A 26943-nucleotide genomic window follows, 5' to 3' on the forward strand; every position below is an offset into this window, starting at 1 on the left:
ACCTAAACTCAATGTCTCTATCTTTTCCCAATTGAAAATTACACTTGTAAAATGTTACAATGCAGCTCTAATGAACCATTATGGAAAAGACACCTTTCAATAATGAAAAACGAAATGCATAGTATTTCCTGGGGTGGCTCCTTCATTAAGGCGGAGGAGCATCACCACACTGCTCTCGGAGCAGGAAAAAAATTTAATGAAATGATAATAACCTCGTCATTATCATTTTATTATTCTTCGCTATGGGGCTGGGTTAGGGTTGGGTTGGTGTCAGAGCCGGGGAGAAGTGGTTCATGCACACTAAGGATCTCATTACGATGTTGGTCGGAAAGCATTCCAACCGACTCCTTGTCAGAATCGGTTCTGATTGCCTCAGGTTCAGCAAGTCCGACCATCCGATTACAATGTTTCCGTACACTGTTCGGTTGGACTCCCATTGACTTAAATGGGAACCTGTGTTCCGACCGTCAACACAGGCTACCATTGAAAAAAGGGGTGGTTGTGGAAAAAACCTTGCACCCTGTGTCAGGCACCCCATCATGCCTGCCATACTGTGCATGGTTGTAAAGAGGGGTCCCATAGGTACCCCCATGGACCCCAACCGGAGGCCTCTGGGTAAAGGGAGGCCTGCAATAGGCTCCAAAGTCAGTTTCTGACAACCGTTCTATGTCAGACAGACCGATTCAGAAAAGCTATCAGAATCCAGCATCCTAATACGTTGAGCGGAAACGCGGTCCGTAGAGTTGTTCGATTCGGCTCCGACTGACTCGGATTCTCTGAATGCCGGTCAGAACTGAGTCGGAAAGACCGAACGGTTACTTTCTATCATAATTGGTCCGGCAGAAATGTTTCTGAGTCAGTCGGAAACATGGGCTCCGACACGGGTTAGGAAAATCCGAATGCCGTTCGGACCCTTTCCAACCTACATCATAATGAGGCCCTAAGTGCGATGACGGTTTGGCTGGTCGTCTTAGCCAGGCCAAACAGTCATGCGCACTTTGCATGTCCCCCACCAGGCTATAATACACAGACTCGTGGGAAACATGCACAAGCTCTCTGTCGCCATCGAAATGCCGAATCGCTGCACTCAGACCAATCACAATGCTGCAATTCAGCGGTGTGATTGGCTTAGAGGAGCTTATGTGCTTCCGGGAATTTTCAGCAACAATGGAGGAGAGATGGAGGCAGCCACGAGGAGGTAAGTGTTCTTTTTCTTTTTTTTATTGTTCTGTTTCCCCCTGTTCCATGCCAGCTGCCACTGAGTATTTTACCACCAAGACATGTAAAGCACACTAGCACATGGCCTACTTTAGGGGTGATATGTGATATGTAATTAAAGGGAAGAGTTAGGCCTGGCAAATGAGTGCACTTGCCAGATTGTCATGACAGTTTAAAAACTGCACGCGCGGGGCGTGGCTTGCCGCCGACCGAAGATGGTCGCTGCTTGAAGCGGCTCCGAGCCTCGACCTCCCAATCCCCCTTGAAATCCATAATTAATCTGGCCCAAACCTGTGGCAGACGACAGCCGATGGCTGCGTGGAGCAAGTTTAGCGGAGGAAAGCGCTGAACGATGATTTCTCTTGAGCCCGGCTGGGCTAGGGGAGTGCCGCACAGCCTACCACGCAAAGCCATGACCTCGAGTTAGGAGATTCGTCGGACGTTGGCGGCTGCACATGGTGGGGGGAGCCACAAAACAGTGGCGGCGCCCCAGGTGGATCCACAGTGGGAGAACACAGCGGAGCCAAAACTGGAAGGACCCCCGTGTACAAGAGCGGCAGGAACCGGCGCAACAGTAAACGTGCAGGCCGGGAGTGACTCTGAGCAGATAGAGGACGAGGAGCGGCCTTGGGTGATCCAGTAAAATAAGTGTCAAGCCCAGTGAGCAGATTTTGAATACTCAGGGGGGAGGGGGCCCGCTGATGCTCAAGTGTGAGGAGGGGCTAAGACTAGTCCCTGCTGGTCCAAAGTGGCCCGAGAAGAAGCCCCCCCCCCCCCAGCGGTGGCATAGCTCTATTGGGGCACGGACGATTTGCAGTGACCCAGTTGGGGAAAGATTGAGCAGTGAACAGCCAACTCTGCTCCATATTGGTAGCAGAGGAATAAAAGGAGTGCAAAAGGGACAACCTGACCGGTCGCAGGAAGTACGTAGTCAACCCCTGACTGGCGGCAGCGGTTCCCTCAGTAGCCGGACTGCGCTGACAGCTCCATCCAATAGTAGTCGCACTACACCATGACATGGGGTGAAAATATGAAGGTCTCACATCAAACAAAACTGGACAAGTTCACACTTCAAGGGAACTTGAAGGCAAGGGAGAGCCCTCAGGAACGCCTCCTCCTGTACTCGGGGGTGGCGGCGGACGGATATTCCCTCTCTCTCAACGATGTAATGGCTGCGATACAAAGAGTAGAAACTGCCCTAGAGTCACCATTGGACTCATTCTCATCCGAAGTGTGGTTGATCCGAGTGGAGCTGCTTAACATGGGAGCGAGAGTGCAAGAGGTGGAAAGTACTACTAAATCACTAGTGCGGGACACCACAGCGCTTAAGGCTCAAATTAATGAAATCCAAGCACTCAATTCCACCCTGGAGGAGAGACGGGAAGATCAAGAAGAGAGATCGCAGCACAACAATGTCTGCATTCGCGGAGTACCAGAGCGCGCAGAAAGGCAGACATCTGATTTATTTTTTGAAAATCTTATCCAGCAGCACCTCCTGCCAAGAGGGCTTTCCAAATTTTTCTGGGCCAATCGGGTACCGGGTAGACGCCCCAGGCCAGGGGCGCCACCCCGAACCATTATAGCATGTCTCTTTAACTATAAAGACTGAGACGCAATCCTTCAGACCACTCGCATAGCCCCGCCAGTGCTGCTCGATCAAATCAGCTTTTTTCAAGACCTCACCCTTAAAACCGAAGCGCTTTATGTCTGCAAAAAAAGCACTTGGGGACAAGGGTGTGAAATGCTCCATGTTGTTTCCGGCACATCTCTGGGTGGAATCGGAAGGGAAAGCCTGTTTTTTACCACCTGTGTGGAAGTGGCTTGATGGCTGGAGGACGGTGTAAGGCCCAGGGGCAAAGACTCAGCGTGGGAGATATAGGAGAATGATGAAGGAAACGGAGGCTCAAGCAACAGAGAACATATAGTCAGGAGAGGAAATGTGAATGGATTGAAGTGAGACCTATGGATAGCGGATTGGGGGGGTGGTTGGGGGAAGTTGTACGATAAGCAGGATTGGGGGTGAGGCAACCTCCGCGTCCCAGACCTTTTGCGTACCTGCGAAGGGCAGCAGAACCGCATATAGTCTCAGGGGCTTGTGGACTTATAGGGAGGTAAGATTCGTACGTTTGGGTCGCATGGGGGCGGTCCCTTGTGCAGGCGGAAATGTCAAACGACTTGGGGAGGGGGGAAGGGAGGGTATAGTCAGCGGGCAAGCTAAAGTTCCCTGAGTCAGTTATGTTGGGTGAGGTCGACAGGCTCTCTGCTGCGATGGGGGGCAGGCAATTAGCGCTCCGTCTGGCAGGGTGAGGGGGATCCAGAGGGGTAGGGAAAAGGGGAATTCAAACTGTTATAGCATGTTGGCTATGGTTTTTCTTATATATGACGGAACAAGCAGTGAAAGTGGTTATACTTGATATAAGCTTAGCAGGGGACTTGAGCGCCTTTGCAGGGGCTAGGGAGGGCAAAGCTCTGGTAGGGATAAAATCTCTAACCAAGAGGGTATCTCCGGGCCTTATATAAACCTGAGGCATCTCCCAATGGAGGGCCCCACAGCATTAACAGTCAAAGTCTGGCACTCACCACTGGCTTGTTGGGGTGGAAAGACAAAATCACAAAAGCGACACCTCTATGGATTCTAAGAAATTGGGCACAATAGGGTCGATAGTGGGGTTCCATAAGTTGGATTTAATTGGGATCTTGAGAGTGGGTGACCTGCACACAGGGGTAGGCATGGAATTGTTTGAGCAACTGCAACAGTCGAATGAGCTGGCCTCCACCGAGTTCCTCCGGCACCTCCAAATTCGACACGCCATAAGAGCGGTAGGTAGTTCCCGGGATGAGTCAATACCCGAGTCCTTGCTGTTGGAGTGTCGACTCCTCGAAGAGCATCTCACTTCCACGGCTATATCTCCGACGTATCAAAAACGTAGTAATAACATGTCTGATTTTGGGATTACCTTGAGAGAACGCTGGGGACAAAACATCAGGGACTTACAGGAAGACGACTGGCCAGAAATCCTGGCATTCCCTAAAGAAGTGGCCATTCGGGTCCGTTTTAGACTGATCCAACTCAAAAATCCTTCATAGGGCATACATTTCCTGCAATCCATTACATAAAATGGGCGGGAAAACCGACACCCTCTGCTATAGAGGCTGTGGGGAGGAGGGGTTGTTCTTTCGTATTCTGTGGGAGTGTCAAAGAATCCAAACCTACTGGGAAGCCACGGTTGCTTGTATGACAGGGATAATGGGAATGGAATTAACACCTGCCCCAAAATGGTGTTTACAGAATGTGTGGGAAGACTCTGACTTGGGGCTATCAGAACAGATCTGGGTTACCCTGGGCCTGATGGTAGTGAAGCTTAACGTTGTCCACAGATGGGGATCAAGTGAACTGCTGACCCTAAGAGAATGGAAAGAGATATGGACTGGTGTGTGGTGGCGGAGAAAGCAGTCTATACTGGTTGGGGATGTCCCAAAAAATGAGGGAAAATTTGGGTACAGAGCGTATCCCTGCACGCCCCTCCTTCGGGGAATTAGATCCACCCACCCTTAGTACAGTTGCCCCGAAATGAAAAACAGACACAGTAATGGTGATGTGGCCTAAGATGTCATGTATAAACAAAAGGGGGAATCCTACTAGACGTTGTGAGAAGTGAAATGATCATGTACGCAAAAAACTGTATTACTATGATACGATATCTACCTGCTTGAACTTAATAAGATCTATGAAAAAAATAAATGCGCACGCAGACACTGCTGTGGGAAGTCTGAGACACACTTGAAAGACTATTTGTGTGGGTGGCACAATCAGTTCTGCAGGCCCACTGGTAGCATCTGATTTACAGGCCCTGGGCACTCATTGGGCACTTTATCTTTTATTTTTTTTTATTTTTTAACTTTATTTATTGTCATTTCAAAGGCAAGGCATACAGTTGACAGACTGCGCAGCACTCACAGTGACATTTCAATATCAATACAATCATAAAATGAACAGTGTATCACGCAAACTGTAAATAGAAATCAATGGCATTACAATAATCATATAGTTCCCATAACATTGGCCATTTGTTTCTCCACATAACAGACGCCTCAGGACGTGTCTCCTCCCACCTCCACACAGTCATTGCATGTTATTACAGTATCTCCACTATCCACACACGTCTGTGACTGAGTCTCCGCCTAGTGTATTTAACCCATCTCCATCTCTCTAGTGTGTTATGATGTGCTCTCAGTTGTGTTCTCTGCCTCTAGGTGTGGGCTATCAGCCTCAGGGTCGTCGTCCTCTACCACGGCTCTCCTCTCCAGGTACAGCGCCCAGTAATACTTTGGTCTGCTGCGGGGAGGTAACAGTTCGCTGTATAATCCCGTTTGAGTATAGCAATATAGCATGTCCTGCGACCATCTGGTCAGTGTCGGGGTGGGGCCTCTCAGCCAGGTGAGGGCAACGCAGCGTCTGGCCATAAGAAAGGCCATATCCACCAGTCTGCGATAGTCAGGGACCACATCTTTGGAATATCCTAACAGTGCCAGCAGGAGGGAGGGGGTCAGTGATAGTCCAGTAACCTTATTCACCTCCGCGTATACTGCGCGCCAAAAGTCCGTGACCTTCGGGCACAGCCAGACAAGGTGCAGGAAGTCCGCCGTCTGTGCTGTGCACCTTTCGCAGCCAGTGGTATCCCGCAGGCCGTAGCGGAACAGTCGTTCCGGTGTGTAGTACACCCTATTAAGGATTTTAAAATGTAGTAGACGATGTTGACCGTTAAGGGAGACGCGCTTGACATTAGCGCAACAATACTTCCATTTATCCTCCGGGAAATCTACCTCCAAGTCTGTCTGCCATGCTAATCGTGGTTTAGCATAGTGCGCCGTCTTCTCCGCCAGTGTGTCCCGGTAGATCAGCGAAATCAAGCGAGTCGGAGACTTAGCCGTAACAGTATAGTCGTACACCGTTACTGTCTGTGGTTCCGTCATATCTTCTCCTAACAAATGTCTGAGAGCAGGTCTCACTCTATGGAACTGAAAGCGCGCGTGGGGTGGAGCGTGCAGCCTCGTCTCCCGGTCTATGTCGTCCCATGTAAGAGCCGCACCTTTAAGGAACAGATCACCCATGGTGTTCAGGTTTAGCTTAGTCAGAGATGTCAAGATGCCCCTGTCTGTACATGGGCCCAACCACGAACACCACTCCATCTTCGCCCCCGGAGCATACAGTAACGCGCAAGCTTGCGCATCCATGAGGTGATGCCAGGCATAACAGCGTTAAGCGAGTCTAGGAGGCCAGTTCTACGGTCTCTAGGTCTGGCCAGAAGCGCCGGAAGTGGCGTAGGGTCCGCAACAATCCCCTCAATGCATATGGTGGGGCGTCCGTCGGGCCGTGCATCCAGCCATATGTGTGCGCGCCTTGAGCAGCGCGGTAGTATAACTCCAAGTCTGGAGCTTGCAGTCCTCCGTCTTCGTAGGGTCGTATGAGCACGTCCCAAGCTACCCTAGGCTGCTTCCCAGCCCAAACCAGCCGGAGCACCAAAGTGTGCAATTGTCGAAAAAACGTGCTCGAAAGCACCATTGGAATATTGGTAAAAAGAAATAAGAATCGGGGAAGGACTACCATTTTGAGCAACAATATGCGGCCTAATAGAGAGAGGGGGAGACCGATCCACTTATCCACATCATCCTCTAGTTTGGAGATAGCCACTCCATAATTTTCCCTAATCATCACCTCTGCATCCGTGTGTAACTGTATACCCAAGTATCTGACAGAGTTAGTGGTCCACTGTATCGGGAAGTTCGATTCGATCCTCCCCGTAGCTGGAGTGAGTGGAAAAAATACAGTTTTATTCCAATTGACATGTATTCCGGAGAGCGAACTGAACAGGACCACCTCCCTCAGCACTCTCGAGAGATTGGCCTCGGGGTCTCGTACATATAGTAACGTGTCGTCCACGTACGTGGACACTATAAGGTTGTATCCTGGGAATCGAATACCCCAATGGCCATGATATTCTTGTAGCGCGCATGCAAGTGGCTCCGTAACTAGAGCATATAAAAGGGGGGAGAGGGGGCAGCCCTGTCTGGTGCCGCGTTCAATATTGAAAGGGTCGGTGGTCAGGGCGCCTATACGGACACGCGCCGCGGGGAGGCGTACAGCGTATTTAGAAGTTGTATAAATAGTTCCCCGACTCCCATGCGTATCAGCACCATGTGGACAAAAGGCCATTCGATGGAATCAAAGGCCTTTTCCATATCAAGAAAGTCCGCAATTGCCGCCACCTCCTGTCTCGTGTGCTGAAATGCTGCAAAAATGGTACGTAGATTATAAGTTAAAGTGCGATTGGGAACAAATCTGACCTGCTCGGGGGCGACAAGGGGCGGGATCAGAGGGCTAAGGCGATTTGCAATGATTTTAGCAAATAACTTCGCGTCCACATTCAGCAGCGACAGCGGTCGATAGGAGGCACAGTCCTCGGGCAGCTTCCCAGGTTTAAGAATCGCTATGATAATCGCTTCTCTCATTGTTGGGGACATTTCTCCTCCTTTCGCCATCTGCTCCACCAGCATCAATAACTTGGGGATCAGCAAGTCGGAGAACGTTTTATAAAATGAGGCCGGGAAACCGTCACTTCCCGGAGCGCTACCTGCCTTCATGGAGGAAAGTGCCCAGACAATTTCGTCTCTTTCAAAAGGTCGTACGAGAAACTCACGATAGTGTTAGTCAGCCATGGCAACTGGATAGGAGTAAGATAATCCAGTATACGGTCCTCCGAGGCCGGCCCCTTGGAGGCATAGAGAGAGGCGTAATATTCCCGAAAGCGGGCCGCCACCTAGTCATCAGACAGGTCTGCTCCGGTGTGTGGGTCGCGCAGTCTAGGCGTGGCCGCATTGTGTCTCCGCTGTTTGGCCATTTTCGCCAATACCGCTCCCGGACGTTCACCCTCTCCATATGATTTGGCAATAGCATATTTCCCAAGGTGTTTCACCTCAGCATCTGCCTCCTCGTGGTATTCACGAAGCTTTTGCGCTAGCTCTTGTGACAGGTCTACGCCAGGGTCTCGGAGTCTGCGGCTCTCTATATCTTTCAGTCTGTTTTCAAGTAGAGTCAGGCGGTTCCGAATAGATTTGAGAACCCCTGCATGCTTAGAAATGGCTATACCACGGATATACGCCTTGAAACTCTCCTAGACGGTCAGGAAGGAGTCAACCGAGCCCTCGTTTCTGCCTAAGAAGTCTTCTAGGGCAGTTGCGATCTCTTCCCGAAAGGCGTCATCTAGTAACGCGTATGGGGGAAGGCGCCATGAGAACGGAGGGGGTCTTTGCGATGGGGTTCGGAAAGTTACTAGTACCGGTGAGTGGTCCGAGTATGTACGGGGGAGTACCACGCACGACCGCACCATGGTTAGTAGAGTCGAGGAGAGGAGCCAGTAGTCAATACGTGTGTGTACATCATGTTGGGACGAATAGTGCGTGTACCCTCCTTGCTCTGAATGTTTAGTCCTCCAAACGTCTTGCACTCCTAAGCGGGTCATCTCAGCCTCTATTACACGAGATGATGCTGAGGGGCGTCTACAGGGTCCATCTGACCTATCCAGAGCAGACTCCCTGATCATATTACAGTCCCCACCCCATAAAATCAGTCCTTCGCCTAAATCTCTAATCTTATTGGCTAGTGTTACAAAGTGTGAGGGGCAGTCAAAGTTAGGGCCATATGTATTGATTACGTGGAACGTCATACCTTTACCGGCGCATTTCGTAATCACATATCGGCCATCAGTGTCCGTCTCAACAGGCGTAAGTGTGAGAGAAGATTTCGGGTTAACCCAGGTCAGTACACCCCTGGCGCTAGAGGTGAAGCCAGCCGCATGTATATGATTGTGTAATCCTCTATACTGTAGTGTAGGACTGTCCGGTCGTAAATGTGTCTCTTTAAGCAGCACAATGTCAATCTCGTGCCGCGCCAAGTATTGAAGTACACATCTGACCTTCCAGTGATCATTGAGGCCCCTAACATTCCAAGTCAGAATCGTAATAGTATCAGCTACATGTTTTAGTGGCGTCTCGGTGGGGGGTAATTCCTGCGGTATGTCCGCATTAGTAACGTGTGAAGGTAGCGTCATGATATGGAAGGGTGAAGTGTAATACAACAAGAGCAATCTCAAATGTCAGAGAACAACTCGCAGATTTATCTATCTTACTGCCATAAAAATTCAGTGCCAACCTTTCAACAACCAAACAGTCTCCCAGACTCAACAACAACAAGAGAAAAATGTATGGTCCAGCCCATCCCACCTCCCACGCTTGCCCAACCCCAACAAGGCCGCGTCCCAGGACCTCCCCCCCCTTGTCTCCGCCATCCCACCTGTAACAGTGCAGCGTCCCCCCCCATCCCTCCATCCTCCAACCCACATCAAATAAGTTCAGAACAAAATGTGTTAAACAAACAGTACAAAAACAATATGTCCTTAATCTAAAGACAACGTAGGGGAAGTGCACAACACTCGGGGCGTAGGTAGCTTGCACGCAAGCGTTCAGTGACAATAGACAGTCAAGTGACCTGCCGCCCGCCCCCTCCCACCGTCCCAGGCAAAAAGAAAATATATGACAATCAGTGCCACAAGATGCAATCTACAAACTTCTAAGTATATTCAGTGCAAATGATCTCACAACTTAAACCTCGCATTTCTATGTGTATCCTCGTCTTATAAGGGCATCATGAAAATGGGATACATACATGAACCTTTGCAGTACCGCTGCTTCACAGATATAGCAGGATCAGGGTCTTGTGTAGCTGCACATGGCGCAGCGAGTGTCATCTACCAAGCACTGCAATTCCCCATAAGAATTTAACAAAATTCAGTAATAGGAGGGGGGCAGAGAAAGGCAAGTACCTTCCCGTCCCACCTTTCAAACTCACTGTTACCCCACAGTATTACATCAGGGAGGAGCTCCGCAGTGTTGCAGGCCAACGGTCTTAAGTACATGAGGCAACAGCTCCGATGAGTAGAGACAAAAGTTCACCTCTCAACAAGGCCACAGCAGTGTGATGTCCCCCTCCGTGGGGTATGACATAGTCAATCTTGTTCGTCCAAAGGGCCTCCCGAGGCCTCTCCTGATAAGTCATCTTCCGCTGGGTGATGTTGATCCCTGCGCCAGTTCTTCATAGCTTTCTGTAGTGCTTTTGGGTCAGTGAAAATCATAGACTTCCCCTGTCTATTGACCCACAGTTTGGCAGGATAGAGCATTGCCTAGTCCACGCCGAGTTCCCTTAGTTGACGCTTCATGGGGACGAACTGTCGTCGAGCTTCTTGTACCCTGGCCGTGAAATCCGGAAACAAGGAAATTGTGCCTCCCTCGTATGTCAGGGGTTGCTTTTCTCGAGCCAATTTAAGAGCCACGTCCCGGTCCCTATAATTCAGGAGCTTGGCCACAATGGGGCGAGGCGGCACCCGCGGCTTGGGTCTAGGGCCCAGGGTGCGGGGTGCGCGCTCCACCACGAACATCTCGGAAAAAGCAGATTCGCCCAGCAGTTTCTTCAATAGGGCTTCCACTTACAGTTCCATATTGCCAGTCTGGTTGGTTTCCGGCAAGCCCGTGATGCGAACGTTGCATCTACGAGACCTCGCCTCCGAATCCTCAGCTTTATCTTAGAGTACCTGGAGCACTTTGCCCAACTGCTTATGTTCGGTGTCCAAGGTCGTCTGCGCCTCTTCGACTTCACCAGTGTGCCATTCCGACATGTCGATGCGCTCTGCATGCTTGTCTAGTCGTTGCGCCATGCGGACAATGCTGTAAGTGAGGGGGTCAATTTTGTTTCCTAGTGAGGCGATGCCGCCCTGCAGGCTCTTCTCCGTAGCCAGCAGGATTGCGCGTATATCCGGCTCCGACTGTTCCTCTCCGGTCGCATTCTCTTTGTCCCCTCCCTCAGTGTGAGGCGGTGCATCGGTGGTCTTGGGCGCCTTACTTTTTTTCTCAAAAGTGAGCTTGGGCTGCGTTCTGTCCTGTCGCCCCATATTAAACCACTATGGCGCGTTGTTGTTACCAGCGTCAAAGAAGAGGGCCGCGGGTACCAGCGATCAGTGCCCGTGCGTTGGGTGTGCGCGTTAGGTCTGTTGTGTCGATGCACCTGGGATCCGCCAGCCAGCTCCGGGGCGAGACTCTCCAGGTCAGCAGGCCCGTGTCTTTAGCCTCCCACCCGTGTCGCTGTAAGGGCACAACTCCTCGCTGGATCTCCGCGGTCTCACAGGCAGCAGGGGTGAGTATGCACCAGGAAAAGTGTATCGGATAGAAGATGGAGCATCTCGCTATGCAGCCCCAGGGTCAGTGTACCACGCCTGGGCAGGGACGTCTGTGCCAGGCCGCAAGATGGTGTCGCTATTCTGGCTCAATGCTGCCCGGGGTTGCAAACCAGTCGGCGTCCGCAGCATATGACTATGTGGATGGCTTAGTCCCAAAGCAAAGAAGGGGGGGGCGCAGCTGGGAAGCAATTCAGATATACCACCAGTCGGGTGTGTCCAGCGCACTGTCCGCTCTCGCTGATTGCGCCTCCCAAGCAAGGGGGCCTTTGTAGACGCTTGATAGGGCTGCTCCAATGCCTCACCGTCAGCCCTTACTTATAATAACTACAGCAGTGTCCCAGGGGGTCCGCGTCTGCGGCCGTGCCTCGCGGCTCCACAATCCCGTAGCAGATGAAGGGTCTAGCAGCGCCCCTGGAGCCGGGCGCTCAATTTCTGCTTCGGCGGCAGGGCCGGCGGACGAGGCAGGGTGTCTCTGCTCGCTCAGAGTGCTCCGCACTGTGCCGCTCCTCCGCTCAAGACCCCACCACCGCCCCTCCCACAGCAGCGCCGCCCGGGGGCCTCAGGAGAGCAGGCCGTTAGCGAGCGATGCGCGCTCCGCACACCAAAGCCGGGCAAAGTCTTCGGTCGGAGCCCGGAAGGTAGCGGCGTCTCTCCGGGCGTCCTCTAGTCAGGCGAGCTCAGTCGGCAATTCAGGCACTCAGACCAAGCCGATATCAGGGTCGATCAAGGCAGTGCGCTGTCCGGAGCAATCGGGGGATATTTGATGGGCAAAAGGCACCGATGTCAGCAGGATTTACTTAAGGATCTTGGCCCGGGTGGAGGAGCCCGCGGTTCAGGCAGCCATCTCTGTCGCCAGCTAGCTCCGCCACCCCTCACTGTGCACTTTACTAGGGTCTTACCAGTAAATAAAATATGCCAATCATGGATATCCAATCCTAATAAGAATTTACACAGAGAGAGAGAATATGCACTTTAGCACTGATCAGCAGTGGTAAAGTGCCCAGAGTCCTAAAGCCAACAAAAACAGGTCAGAAAAAAATAGGAGGAAGCAAGTAAAACATTTGGGGATAATCCTGCAACAAGGGCCAGGTCCAAGAGTATGGTCCAAGAGGATGGACCCATATAATATTGCCCACTTGCTTAACATCTATATTTAGCACCTGTCCAAATTAATTGATCCCATTGAGGCCCAGCTCTACATGTATGCAGACAACACCTAGAGGAATACCCACATTTCCTCTACTTTTGCTAATTGCTTTAATATCACCAAGTAGTGGATGTTGGTTAACTTTTCTAAGTTAAACCCCACCAACAGTGACTTGCTACTAGCCATCTCCAATGCCTGCTGCTGCAATTTGCTGGTCACGCGCAACAGACACTCCTCCATCTCCATTAAAGGTAGAGTGTAATCTGGGAATATTGATTGATTCTAATTTGACTCTGGATACCAAAATAGTGCAAGTACCAATGCATGGTTTCTTTACCTTAGGTCTTTTGTTTTAATTGATTCATAGTTTTGCAATCCTGTAATCAATGCCCTGATTCAATCTCCGTTTGTTTACAGAAATTTCGTGTATTTAGAGGCAGCGGAATGGACAATGCACTCTTCAATTTGTGCAAAATGCTAGTGCAAGGATGCTAACCAACCTTCCCAAGCATGAAGACACCACCCCTGTGACGTGCCCATTACTCCGGCCGTGCATTTCGTACCTATATTTGCTGTAAAGCTATGACAATGGTAACACGGTTATGTACTCAGTTTGTATGTGACTATCTATCAGATTTTGCAAGTATACTCCCTGCCACTAACCTTTCATACAGGTAATCAAACATTCAATGGTGACCTTTGGAAATGGAGGGCCAGATGTACGACCCTATTTTGCATGCGCAAAAGGGTTTGCGCATGCAAAATACAGAAGGGCCATGTACTAACCCTATTTAGTGAGTCACTATTTATTTGCGACTCACTAAATTGGATTAGCAAATTGCTATTAGGAAGGGGCGTCACACGGGCGTCTCTTCCTAATAGCTAGTCTGAGCCCTATGTATGACTTTTTGCAACAGCAAGTGCGGTCGGAAAACAGTTGCAGTTTACCACCCTTCTCAAAAGGGTGGTAAAGCACTCGCAAAAGAGAAGGGGTCCTCACGGGACCCCTTACCCTTTGTGAATACAGGGGTCAAATATTTTTTTGGGGCAAGGAGTGGTCCCAGGAACCACTACCTGCCCTTAAAAAATTCAACAAAAACGTTTCATTCAAACATTTTTTAAATGCATCCCGTATTCCTTTACGAAAACGGGCTTCATTAAAAAAAACTGCTTTTTTTAAAAGCAGTCCCAGACAAAGAGGTCTACTGAGCCCAGCAGGCCACCATACCTGTATTGCCAGCCATTCCCAATGGGTTCGCAATTTGCGAGTGCCTCATGAATATTCATGAGGCATGCCATTTGTGACCCCATTGGGAATTGCAAACAGTGTCTGAGACACTGTTGTACCTGGCAATTTGCGACTCACAAATTGCCACTCGCAATCGAGCCCAATTTGCGAGTCTGAAAGTGTCATGGTCGTACATCTGGCTCTGAACTTCGTGGTAGTCTGTTCATTCCAACAGCCAGTCCTTTCCCGAATTGCCTGACTGATGGTGAGCCTACTGTCTCTCGACTTCTATACGTTTGTTTTTGTCTTACAGCCCTGTCTCAGGTTGTTCTGTTCCTGACATTACCAAGATCGTAACACGTTCGTGCTGTTTGGAAATAAAAATGAACATACAACAATAGAGTTCAGGCTCCATATCAGTTCAGACCTGAGAGAGGCTGCTGAGTCTCACAACAAAAATGACCCCGTTATCATATTTGAAAAAAAAAGGTATAACAGTTTTTTGGACGAGGGCTGTTAGTGTCAGCTGTCCTGACGGTTATTGCAAGTGCTGAATTATACGTGCTTCAGCTCTCATCAAAGAATTGCTAGTACTGTCACAGTACATGTTTAGTATCCTTGTAGTGAAGTACTGCTGCAGTTTAATTAACTGTGTAGATGTGCTTGTAGAAAATGTCAGTACTGTCCATTTAAAAGCAGATAATCTGTCTCATGGTGCTAGAGGCTCATTCTCCAGGAAATGGCATGTGACCTAAAAAGTTTCAACCTCACCCATTCATCATGCCTAGACTAATAAATTGAGTACCACGGATTGGCTAATACTTACACAGGTTCTATATACTGCGATTACAACCACAGTAACAAGCACTTTGCAAGCTCATATTTTTTTTTGATAATCAACTTTATTGGGTATTTAAAACAACAAATAGAATTCATTGGGTGCAGCTCATTCAAATCATACAGCAAATTATTAGAAACAATTCGCGTAGGTCGGGTCATCCATCTCCAGTCCATACTTAAGTTCATAGGAGCAAAGATATAGAGGCATAAGTCATACAGAACAGCTTCAATCACGGTGGCAATAGATTGAACTATTTCCCCCAAATCTTCTGAAACCGTTCCGTTGCCCCCCTGGTTTCAAAAAGGGCCTCCTCCTAGGTCCCGCACCAGTCAACCCCCCTCCTCCACCCCCCCACAGTAGGCGGCGCGGCTCGGGACCAGTGCCTCGCTATGTCCCTTTTGGCCACCGCTATCGCTGTCCCTAGCAGGCGTTTGTCCGCCATGGATCCATCCAGACCGTCAAAGACCCCCAACAACAGTCGCAATGGCTCGTGGGGAACCTCCCAACCCAGGGCTCGTGTGAGCTCACGGTCCACTCCCCTCCAAAACTTTGCCAGCCTAGGGCAAAGCCACACCACATGATAAAAAACCGCAGGTGTCAGGCCGCATCTTGCGCAATCCGGAGAGGGTCGCAGGCAGGCGCGGAAAAGGCGCTCGGAGGAGAGGTAGGCCCCATGGAGGTAATAGATCTGAACCAGACGTAGTTTGGCTGAGGTGGTCAGGGATCTGGGCGCCATAAGGGCATCCCTCCAGTCCGCCTCCTCTAGGGGCCCCACCCATCCCTCCCAGCGAGCATGCAGCGTGTCCAGGGACGCTGGGCCGTTATTGACTAGGGATCAATAGATGCTGGACACCCCTCCCCTCCCAAGTTCCCCATCATCACCTGGGCCTCTAATGGACTAAATTCCAGGAGGGGGACTGGCAGTGGGAGATGGGTCTGGAGCGCATGGCGCAGTTGCAGGTACCGAAAATGCTTTGTGTGGGAAAGGCCATGGTTCCGCTGCAGGTCCGCTAAGGCCCGGATGTGGTCCCCAACCCAAACGTCCCCCAGAACCGTGACACCCACCAGATCCCACTGACGGAATCCGTCCAAGGCCGCCACTTCTCGGAGCCAGGTGCCATGCCACAGCGGCGTTTGTCTAGTGAATTTACGGTCCCAGCCCATATATCGCAGAGCAGCCCGCCATGCCGTGAAGATCGATCTAGTGATGGGTGCCATAGATTGCGGCACAGGGCTGCCATACAAAAGGGCTTGGATCCGGGGGAAATCCGTCTCCTCGAGTTCCACCCGGTATGCTGGGTCGGACCAGCTGCCCGCATACCAGTCATGAACAACGATGAGCTTAGAGGCAAGGTAGTAGAGGAAGAGATGAGTCACCCCCAGCCCCCCGTCATAAGAGGGGATACGGGTGCGTGCCAGGGATATGCGCGGGCGACCGTTCCCCCACAGAAATCGGGCCAGGAGTCCGCCAAGCTCGCTGAACCAGGCGCGGGGGAGGGGGATGGAAGTGTTCTGCAGGACATAGAGAAAGCGCGGGAGGACCATCATTTTAAACAATGCTTTCCTCCCTAGGGGATTAAGAGGGAGTGCCTGCCATCTTTTAAGATCAGCCTTCGTTCGGGCAACTAAGGGGGTAATATTCAGTGCCCACTCAAGCTCCGGCAGCAGAGTTACCCACATCCCTAGATATTTGACGGAGTGGCGCCGTAAAGGGATGTCCGACTGCCAGTCATAACAGTCTCTCGACGGGTGTAGTGGGACCACTGTGGACTTAGCTGCGTTAAGCCGGAGTCCAGAGACTTTTCCGAAGGCCGTGATAGATAGCAAGCTCTTAGGGCCCGAGGTCGCTGGATCAGCCAAGTTCAGGACCACGTCGTCAGCGTAGAGGGTAATTTTATCGATGTGGCTCTTGTTCCAGGTCCACCCTTGACAAGGGGGTTCTGGCGAATAATCGCCGTCAGGGACTCCATCGCAAGTGCAAATAAGAGGGGTGAAAGGGGAAACCCCTGGAGCGTGCCTCTGCGAATTGGAAAGGCCTCGGAGAGCACACCATTTACCAGCACCCGGGCCTGGGGACTGGCGTAGAGCACTCCGATAAGACGGCGGAAAAAGGGACCGAATCCCTTCATCTCCAGCACATCTTGTAAGTAGTCCCAGCTCACCGTGTCGAAGGCCTTTTTAAAGTCTAGGAAAAGGAGGGCCAGGTAGGGGGAGAGTCGAGCACGGTGAGCCAGAGCCAAGTGGAGGCGCGGGATGCAATGACGAGTGCCCCTAGCAGGCATATGAAGCCTCACTGGTCTGGATGGACCAGGTCCGGCAAGAGAGGCTTAAGCCTCTGGGCTAGTATGGTGGCGTAAAGTTTGATCTCCGAATTGATAAGTGAGATCGGGCGGTAGTCCTCGCAGCTCGTGGAGGGTGGATGGGTCTTGGGAATGACCACTATTGTGGCCAGATCAGATTCAGAGGGAAAAGAACCGGTGTCGGCCACATGGTGGAAAAGGGCCAATAGGTGAGGGGCAAGGGTGGCTCGGAAAGTGGCGTAATATTCTTGCGGGAACCCGTCAGGGCCAGGCGTCTTGCCGGGATGCAGGAGGGGAATAGCTTCAAGCACCTCCTCCAGGGTAAAGGGGCGATCCAGGGCCTCCCTGGAGTCCCGCGTCAGGGAGGGAAGCAGGGCACCCGTCTCCTCCAGCAGAGCGGTCAGGGAGTCCTCGGTCGGTCGCTCCGCTTAGAGGTTCGTGTAGAAGCGTGCAAAGACGCCTGCTATGGCCTCCGAGGTCGTCTGTAGGGAGTCATTCTGCGCCTGGATCTCCGGGATGATACGGTGGACTTTGGGGTAGGACACTAGATTGTGGAGGAGCTTGCCGTTTTTGTCGCCCCACCCATAGATCCGTGCCACAGAAGAGCGCCAGAGCATCTGGGCCGAATCCAGGGAGATCTGCCGGATTTCTTCGCGGATCAGCGTGAGTTGCCTGGTGGGGTCGGCTCGTTCGGAGAGTGCTTGTTCCTCCTCCATCCGCGCCGCCCTGGGCCAGCCGGTCCTCTCGCTTGGCATGCGCGAATCCCCTCGCCACCCCACGAATCACAGCCTTGCCAGCCTCCCACAGGGTGCCAGGCGACGGAACCGATCCTTCATTGGCCGAAAAGTAGTGAGTTAGTTCCTGTTCTAGCGAGTCCACCAACTCGGGGTCCTGGAGGAACCAGGCGTTAAGGCGCCACACCGCCCTCGGACCTGCCAGGGGCGGACCAAGTCGGAGGGAGACGGGAGAGTGATCAGATAGTCCTCGAGGTAAAATAGCCACCCCGGAGACCGAGTGGCAATCAGTGGCCGGGAGTAGGAGAAGGTCGATACGGGACTGGGTATGATGGGAGGCCGATGTGTGGGTGAATTGCACCTTGCGAGGGTTCCAAACTCACCACGCGTTGCACAACCCCAGGGCGGAGGCCCATCCCGACAGGGCCGCAGCCGAGGCAGTCCGAGCTACGGAGGGGGTCCCGGTTGTGTCACATTGGGGTCGCATCACGGCGTTGAAGTCCCCTCCCACCACCGTCAGGCCCCTCGGGAGAGCGGAGAAGATCCCCGTGAGGCAACGGAGCGTCGCGGGGAGAAGCGCAGGCGGGACGTACAGACTCAGGATGTTCATGGGGCTTCCCTACAGCACACCCGAAATCACCACATAACGACCCTGAGGATCAGTGTCGGCCCTGGTATTTATTTATTTATTTATTTTATACACTTATAATGCGCACAGCTACCCACAAAGGGTTTCCCAGCGCCGGACTAGCAAAACACAGAACACAACTGAATAGAGAACAGTCAAAGGCACTTATTTGTCGAACAACCAGGTTTTTAAATTTTTTCTGAATTTCATGTAATTTTCTTCCTTGCGTATGTGAATAGGCAATGTGTTCCAAAGAGTTGGACCTAGAAAGGCAAAGGATCTTCCGCCCATTCTAGCCCGTTTGAACCTCGGCACCGCAAAATTCGCTGCTGTGCATGAACGGAGGCTGCGATTGGGGAGGTAGGGCTTAGCAAGGTCTTGTAAGTATTTGGGGGCAGTGCCAGCTTTGATTTTAAACAGGTAATTCAAGGTTTTAAAGCGAATCCGATTTTCAACCTTGAGCCAATGCAGGTCCCTAAGATGTTTAGTGATCCTGGCGGATCTAGGGATTCTGCAAAGCAGTCTGGCAGCAGCGTTTTGCACCAGTTGCAAACGTCTTATTACTGCTTTGTTTGAGCCCAGGTACAAGATGTTACCGTAATCAAGCCGAGATGTCACTAAGGCATTGATTACGGTCTTCTGGGTAGTAGATGGTAACATCCAGACAATTTTGCGAAGCCATCTAAGAATGGTGAAGCATATGCCTGCCACTTTGTTGGCTTGCTGTATCATAGATAGACTGTCGTCTATGATAACCCCAAGGTTTCTGACCTGAGAAGCTGGAGGTGGGAGTTTACCTAATGACGACGGCCAATGGGGATCACTCCAGAGATCTTTACTATTCCCTAAGAGGAGAATCTCTGTTTTCTCCCCATTTAATTTGAGCTGATTAGCCGACATCCAACTGAATATTTCATGAAGGCCTATTTTTAATGCAGATGGAGCAGACGAGTCAGATTTAGAAAGTGAAAACAAGATTTGAGAATCGTCTGCATACGTCATTAAAATGAGACCGAAATTTTCTGCAAGGTTGGCCAGTGGTCGTAAATACAAATTAAAAAATAAAGGACTCAAGATCGACCCTTGTGGTACACCGTGAGGAGAGTGGAATACCTCAGAGCATGCCTCAGAAGAAGTGATCTGGAAGGTACGGAGGGATAAGTATGATCTAATCCACTCCAGTGCCCTGCCCTCGACACCATTCTCCTCCAGCCTGACAAGCAGTCTGGAGTGAGAAATAGTGTCGAAGGCCGCACTTAAATCCAACAAGACCAATGCTACCGTTTGGCCATCATCCATGAGCTCCCTAATTTTTTCTGTGACCCCGAGCAGGGCCGTCTCGGTGGAGTAGCCACTCCTAAACCCAGACTGGGACGGATGAAGAAGGTCATTATTTTCAACATAAGTTGAAAGAGCCTTATGAATGTGCCTCTCCAAAATTTTAGAAAAGGCAGGCAATAATGATATTGGACGATAGTTGGCCAATATCGTCGGGTCTGCGGCCGGCTTTTTGAGCAGAGGACTGACCATTGCATGTTTCCATAAGGCAGGAACTGTGGCCTGTTCTATGGAGGCGATCCAGGGCCTCCCTGGAGTATCTCTGCTATGGAAGTCATGGCAGAGTCCTCTAGTTGACCAATGATACTAATAGGAATAGGGTCACGTGGGGAGCCCGATTTAATAGATTTTAATAGTTCCTTCAGTTTATCTAAAGTAATGGGAGGCCAAGCTTCAAGGTGACAATTTCCTTTGGGGACCTGGGGGGTTTTGTCTTGCTTGTGTGCAATCGTGCTGTGTTTGTTGATATTAGAGACAATATTCTCAATCTTTTCAGTGAAAAAAGATGCCAAGTCCTGGCACTGCTGGGTATTGAGAGGGATGGGCTCCGCTCTTGAATTCTCACCAGCCAACTCTTTTACAGTGTTAAAGAGAGTCTGGGATTTATTTATGGCCATGTTGATGGTAGTGGTAACATAGCATGCTTTAGCTTTCATGCATGCCGAATGGTAGCTATTTCTGGCCTTACGATAGACTTCTTTTTGATGTAATTCGTAGTTTTTACGCCACTGCCTCTCCAGGGTCTTACATGTAGATTTTTCTTTCTTAAGGGCTTCTGTGTACCAGGGGGCGGGGGGACGATGTACTTTTCCTTTGCAGCGAGATAGGGGCAGACAGGCATTCGCTGCACCATTTAGCCATGTTTGAGTAGCCTCTGCTATACTTTCCATATCTCCATCTAAACATGGGTGCTCTTTCCTCAACGCATTGTTGAGGTCCTCCATGTTTAGAGTTTTCCAATTTCTCCTAAAGGTTTCCGAAGGAGTTGTAACAGGGCGTTTGGTAGGTTTTAGTGAGATAGTGAAAAGTATAAGAAAATGGTCTGACCAAAAAATAGGGGTGGTGTTTAGCCATGAAAGTTCTCTCATGTTTGATATGATAGGGTCTAACAAATGTCCAGCTTTGTGGGTTGGACCCTTATTGCGTAAAGTCATATCTAAGACCATAAAGTCATCGATTAAATTTTTACCGATCTTGTTGTTGTCGTCTTCTAAATGAAGATTCAAATCTCCAAGTACAGTAAAATTTTGGGCATTCAGATGTTGAGGTAGAATAAAATTCACCAAATTGTCTGACCAAGAGGGATTATGTACTGGCGGTCGATAAATCAGTAAGCCAGAAAAAGTAAAGTTAGGACTGAGGGTAATTTTAAATGATGCCGCTTCACAGTTAGGGATGTCAGCAGGTTCAAAATTGCACACAAGATCTCTACTGTGTATAATGGCAATACCCCCTCCTGTTTGGCCTACACGGTCCCTCCTTACAATAGCATAGCTCGGGGGGAGAGCAGTTGCAACATCTGGACCTGATCCATCATGAAGCCAAGTCTCGGTTAAGAATATCGCGCTGGGCTTTTTTTCCATTAAAAGATGAAAGATATCTAATTTATGTTGTGCTAGTGAGCGACAGTTTACCAAATAAAATATAAAGTTGTTAGAACTCTCTCCCTGACGGTAAGGTTTTTGAAAAGTACCATAAGGGGTGTCAGAAAAGGGCTGATGGTTAGTCAGGGAAAGGGTACATTCAGGGCATGTTTGTATTCCAGCTAAAAGCGGGTTCAGTGTGCAGCATTTATCATGGCTATGGGGGCGTAACGCCTTCAGTTGCTCACGTGTTATCATACCTGATAATAACGGGCAGAGATTTGTGCCCTGTGTCCCGGTCTGGCCCGGACGGGCACAGACGGGCTGACTCTGGCTGGACTCCGGCGAAGACGAGGCGCGTCCGCTAAAACGCGTCCGCTAACGCGGAGAGGGAATGTTTCCTTTTATCGCCGAGACTAGAGCGCTTTCACCGCTCTGTCCCGCCCTAAGATGGCCGCCACTAAATCCCTGCTGCTCGGTGCCTTGCCCTAAATCGGCAGGTATCGAGCGTGTGTGTGCTGGAGTGATTGCGTGTAAGCGACGAGTGTGCTGACTGCAATTTAGTGATTTTTAAAACACAAGTACAAAAAATTAACACGCATGCAATTTTAAAATTTCAGTTCGAATAAAATCGGTTTTGATATGTCCTCTAACAAGATGTTAAGCAGTAAGATAACACACTGCCTGAGTGCTCGCTGACTCGCAAGACACTGCCTGGGGGCTCCTTTTATCGCCGAGACTAGAGCGCTCTCACCGCTCTGTCCCGCCCTAAGATGGCCACCACAAAATCCCTGCTGCTCGGTGCCTTGCCCTAAATCAGCAGGTATCGAGCGTGTGTGTGCTGGAGTGATTGCGTGTAAGCGACGAGTGTGCTGACTGCAATTTAGTGATTTTTAAAACACAAGTACAAAAAATTAACACACATGCAATTTTAAAATTTCAGTTCGAATAAAATCGGTTTTGATATGTCCTCTAACAAGATGTTAAGCAGTAAGATAACACACTGCCTGAGTGCTTGCTGACTCGCAAGACACTGCCTGGGGGCTCCTTTTATCGCCGAGACTAGAGCGCTCTCACCGCTCTGTCCCGCCCTAAGATGGCCGCCACTAAATCCCTGCTGCTCGGTGCCTTGCCCTAAATCGGCAGGTATCGAGCGTGTGTGTGCTGGAGTGATTGCGTGTAAGCGACGAGTGTGCTGACTGCAATTTAGTGATTTTTAAAACACAAGTACAAAAAATTAACACACATGCAATTTTAAAATTTCAGTTCGAATAAAATCGGTTTTGATATGTCCTCTAACAAGATGTTAAGCAGTAAGATAACACACTGCCTGAGTGCTCGCTGACTGGTAAGGGTGAAAGGCAGACTTTTCCTAAGGAGAATTGCCACCCGCCGGGATCCACGCATAAATCCAGAGTGCCAGACCGTCGCGAACCCACAGCGGGCCAGGAAGTTGCATTGTGTGCCTAGGAGATGGGTCTCCTGGAGAAGGAGGACGTCCGCCGCGTAGCGGTGGGCCTCCCGGAGGATGGCCGCACGCTTAATACGATCCAGAACGCCGAGTGCAGGGGGGGTAGGCAGGGATCGCCCGCGAGTCAGCTCGTCAGTCAGGCCGGGGCGCACCAGGGGGCCTCCATCTTGTCACAGCACCCGGCCGAGTCACCACCGCATTCAACGTTTCCGGGGGGGTCAGCGCAGGTGCAGCCCACATTGCTGCTTCCACCCCAGCGGCCTTGGGGTCCAGATGGCGATCTCCGCTGGAAGCGGAGACAGGAGGAGACAGGAGGAAGTCACCGCGGGGCGTCCGCGAGGAGGAACACCACCTAATCAGGGACAGAGCAGGGGGCCACACGAGCCCAGGAGATGTCCGTCCGCACCAGAGGAGGGAGCAGCAGGCAGCGCCGGAGACGGCGGACACAGGGAGCCAGGTTAGAGGCGAGGATGGGTAACGGGCAGGATTGAGGCGGATGACGGACGGGGGGTCTGGAGCACTCTCAAAGTGCGACCGCCATCTCGACGCCTTGGCCACGCCCCCGCAAGCTCATATTTTTAACTAGTAAAGGTGGAACAGCTTTAAGAAATCTGACCAAAAGTGTGATAGGTGAGGGTGTCAATCTCCCAAAGCACCCTCTTGAGTAAATCACACAGAGACCAACACAAATTTCTTAAACTGGTCTTGTATCAACCTTGGGTAGCATGAGATGAGCTCAAAACGTAATGTCCACATAAAGTGTAAGATCGATGGCCACAAAGAGTAAAAACAAAATCAGTAAAGTAGAAACTGGGGAAAATAGTTTTATATAATTTAGAAAAGTTAATAGAAACCAGTGTTGTCCTATGGGGAATTTTAAAAATGTTGCTGGGTTTTTTTAAGTGAGAAGGAGGAAAAAGTGGGCGAAGTATTGAGAGCATAGGACTTGAAGGTTTGACCCAGTGAACTAAATTAGGTTAGGATTTAGTCATTCTTAACATGTTTTGAATTAATCAGCATTAAATTATTTATTTGCTTAGGCCTTCACACGGATAAATACAGTGGTGAGAAGGTTGCAGTGAAAAAGGCTGAAGAAGAACAAAAAAGCTCCAAGTGTAAGAAGATGTCCCTTGACTTCTTGTACTGAATACAATGTTGTAAGATATGCTATGCTTCTCTAGATCATTTCTTCTTTTGCAGAAAATAAATAATCATAACAATAAGAAGGGTATTATTTTTTCCAAGGCTGCTTGACTTAATTTAGGAAGGGAGACAAGTAAGCAATCCTTGGGTTGCAGCTACCACCAGCCACAGTCTTTTCAGTTGTGATCGAGGGGCATACTTCCTCCAGACTGCCTAGTTTGGGAGATTAACAAAGGATCTCCCCACAGTTCCTGGGGAGTCTCAGATTTGCAATTCAAGGGGCCCCTCAAGAAAAGGTCACAAAAAATGTGCTAAAAAGGGAAAATGGCACAAAGTCTGCACAAAGAGTCAAGGACATCCATCTTTAGGTGTTTATCTAGAAAGATTTTGACAGAGATTGGGCTGTTGTAGATCTTGAGGCTTTCATTCTTCCACAGTCACATATAGTGTAATATCCAAATCTTGAGCGATTTGGTTTGAGGTAAAGGAGCACTTTAAATTTCATCCGAAGTCAAAAATATGTTTCTGGCTAGAACCTTCTCTGTTTTTTGGTACCTTCCCTTTGTACATCGAAGGACAGGTTTCAGTCAGGTGGTTCAAAACAAGGCCCCGACATATTGGCCTTTGACACAGAATTTTACTTTACCCTGTCTTACATCAATAGCCGTACCATTTGGGGCTTATGTGCACAATAATATACATTTGAGCGGTGTTATTCAGCGTAGTCTCAGGTAAGGGATTGTGCATTTTCTTTGTCTATGGTTAAGAAACTACCTCTTACCAAACTAAGTTCTGGTTTGGAAGTTTCATAAAAGGTTAGACAGATCATTACATTTCCAAGTATGTGCCATCAGGGATATATTCAATTATTTGTGTTTCTTGTGGAGAAGTGAAAGGATGTGCTGAGATGTTAATCTAAATCCTGTAGAATAAACCAATTTCTCTCCAGCAGGTGAATTTATCAAATTAACTGGATCCTTTTTCATAAATGTTACACAGGTGTGTGGAAGTTGTGCTTCTTTGAACTGCTTAACTTCTATTCTGCAAGGCAAAAAAAAATATATATTTATTGGCTTCTTCTGAGTGAAAGGTCTCTATTGTTTTGGCTAAAAGTTTTGAGTTTCAGCAGAACCATTGGAGAACTATCTGTGGTAACACGTGGTTAGAATGGAATGGTCCGAGGCAGAAAGAGATTGTTTGAAAAAGAAAGCCTTGGTCACTGAGTGTCTTATTTTCAGTGCTGACCGAAAATAATCTGTGCTGACTTGCTAGTGCTTTAATGGCTATGGTGTAAAAGAATGTAGGTGGCTGGTGTTTTGTCACACTAATTTAATGTATTTCTCCTTTTCAGGTTGGGTGGTCGCAGTCTTTGATCTGGAAAGCAAACCAGTGGATAATGATCCACATGTTTCATTGCCGTATGATCCTGACTTACCACTTGTGGTGGCTGTGCTTTTGTAATTGGGAACAACTTATCCATCATATCCCAATTTCCTACTTATTGGTATTCCTCTTTGGTCTGAGCCTTCTTACTTTCGTATTAAATCCATATTGGACACACAAAAAAACTCTGCAGCTCTTAACGCCTGTTGACTGGAACTTTGAAAGATCGTCTGACCACGACAACCATTCGGTAAAAGAAAATAATGAAGGTATTAAAAAGAAGACATCATAGAGCCAAACTTTCTACAATATGTATTTTCCTTGCCTTAAATTTAGAAGATCGCTGTGTTCAGATGACTTACTGCTGCTATGCAACAGATATAATTGAAGCTGAAACACAACAAACCTACTGCACAGTTAAATAAGTCTTTGAAGGTCTTGAATGCACTCTCTTGAACACCAGAATACATTTACAATATAACATTAGCATACATACCCAATTTGTAAGAGCACAGTATTTTGTTACCTCAGTATACTATCACAGTTTTTAGATTTGCTCTAATTCTTCTAACATACTTTGATGGAATGGAACTGCATAGGTCATTGCATACTCTATAATCTATAAAGTGGATATATACTATCGCTCACCAGAACTCGTTTGACTAACAGTGCGCATTTAGTAAAAGTACCCAGTTTATGAGAACCCAGTGTTTTATGGTCTTTAGATGTATAGTTGTTGTTTCAATTTCTCTAGTTCTGCTCACCTACCTCTTACCTCATTTTAACGAGATGTGACTAAAGGTCTTGTGTATCAAAGAGTTTGACCAATTCTGTGTCTATGGGAGAATGTTAGTACACAGGGGCTTACATGTTCTCAATCATCTCCCTCCATGCATCACTTGCTTTTGTGCCAAATCTCTGACTGTTACAGGTGCACAGAATAAAACTACTTATAGCAGTTTAGCAGTCCCTGACTTAAAGAACCGATGCCACGCTTTCTGTACTACTTTTAGAGCCATGTTCTAATAGACATTCTGTGTTGGAGCTATTTAGATATCTGGAGAAAGGGAGCTGTCAAGCTAAAAAAAGTTGTAGTCAAGTTACTCTCATTGTGAACAATGATGGGTGTGCTTTAGAGTTCCATTAACATTTGAATGAAACTGTGGAAAAGGTGCCACATTCAGAAGCTAAAGTGTATGACTTCCTTCAGGGGCAGTGTTAGTAGACTGTTTGCTGAGATCACAAGACTCAACCAACAACGAGTTTTACAACAAATGCTTTCCCCAGTATTAGAACTGATGCATGATCTGAAACAGTCACCTTTCCATAAGAGTGACAGAAATCTAATGTGTTTCAGTTAGCTGGTCAGGTTTCTGTTTTTGCCCTTCTTATATGTGTTTGTTATTGACTGATGAATAACTAACCCTTTTAAAAACTGTATATATATTACTGTGAGTTTTTAAACAGTAGCCCCCACCTTGGTGCGAGATTTACATCGCCCGAGGCTGTCTCCCACCGCATGACACAGCGCCGCCGTTGCTAGGCGCTGGTCACTTCCTCTAGCCACTTCAGACGCCATCTTGGGCTGGGGAAGGCTGGCGCTCTAGACCCCCGTCCCTCCCACCCTCCTCCCACTCTTTCCT

General features: G+C 49.2%; 1 protein-coding gene across 2 annotated transcripts in view; it reads left to right on the forward strand.

Moving 5' to 3' along the window:
• Positions 1–26003, forward strand: part of CLN8 (CLN8 transmembrane ER and ERGIC protein) — a 234678-nt gene extending 208675 nt beyond the window's left edge. For both annotated transcript variants that reach the window (XM_078647909.1, XM_078647910.1), the window contains exon 3: positions 25269–26003. In XM_078647909.1, coding sequence (XP_078504035.1) covers positions 25269–25592 — 324 coding nt within the window. In that variant the 3' untranslated portion in view covers positions 25593–26003. The remainder of the gene's footprint in view (positions 1–25268) is intronic.
• The last annotated feature ends 940 nt before the right edge of the window (positions 26004–26943 follow it).

The sequence above is a fragment of the Lissotriton helveticus genome, chromosome 6 (genome assembly GCF_964261635.1).
Source record: "Lissotriton helveticus chromosome 6, aLisHel1.1, whole genome shotgun sequence".
In the NCBI taxonomy this organism is placed as follows: Eukaryota; Metazoa; Chordata; class Amphibia; order Caudata; family Salamandridae; genus Lissotriton; species Lissotriton helveticus.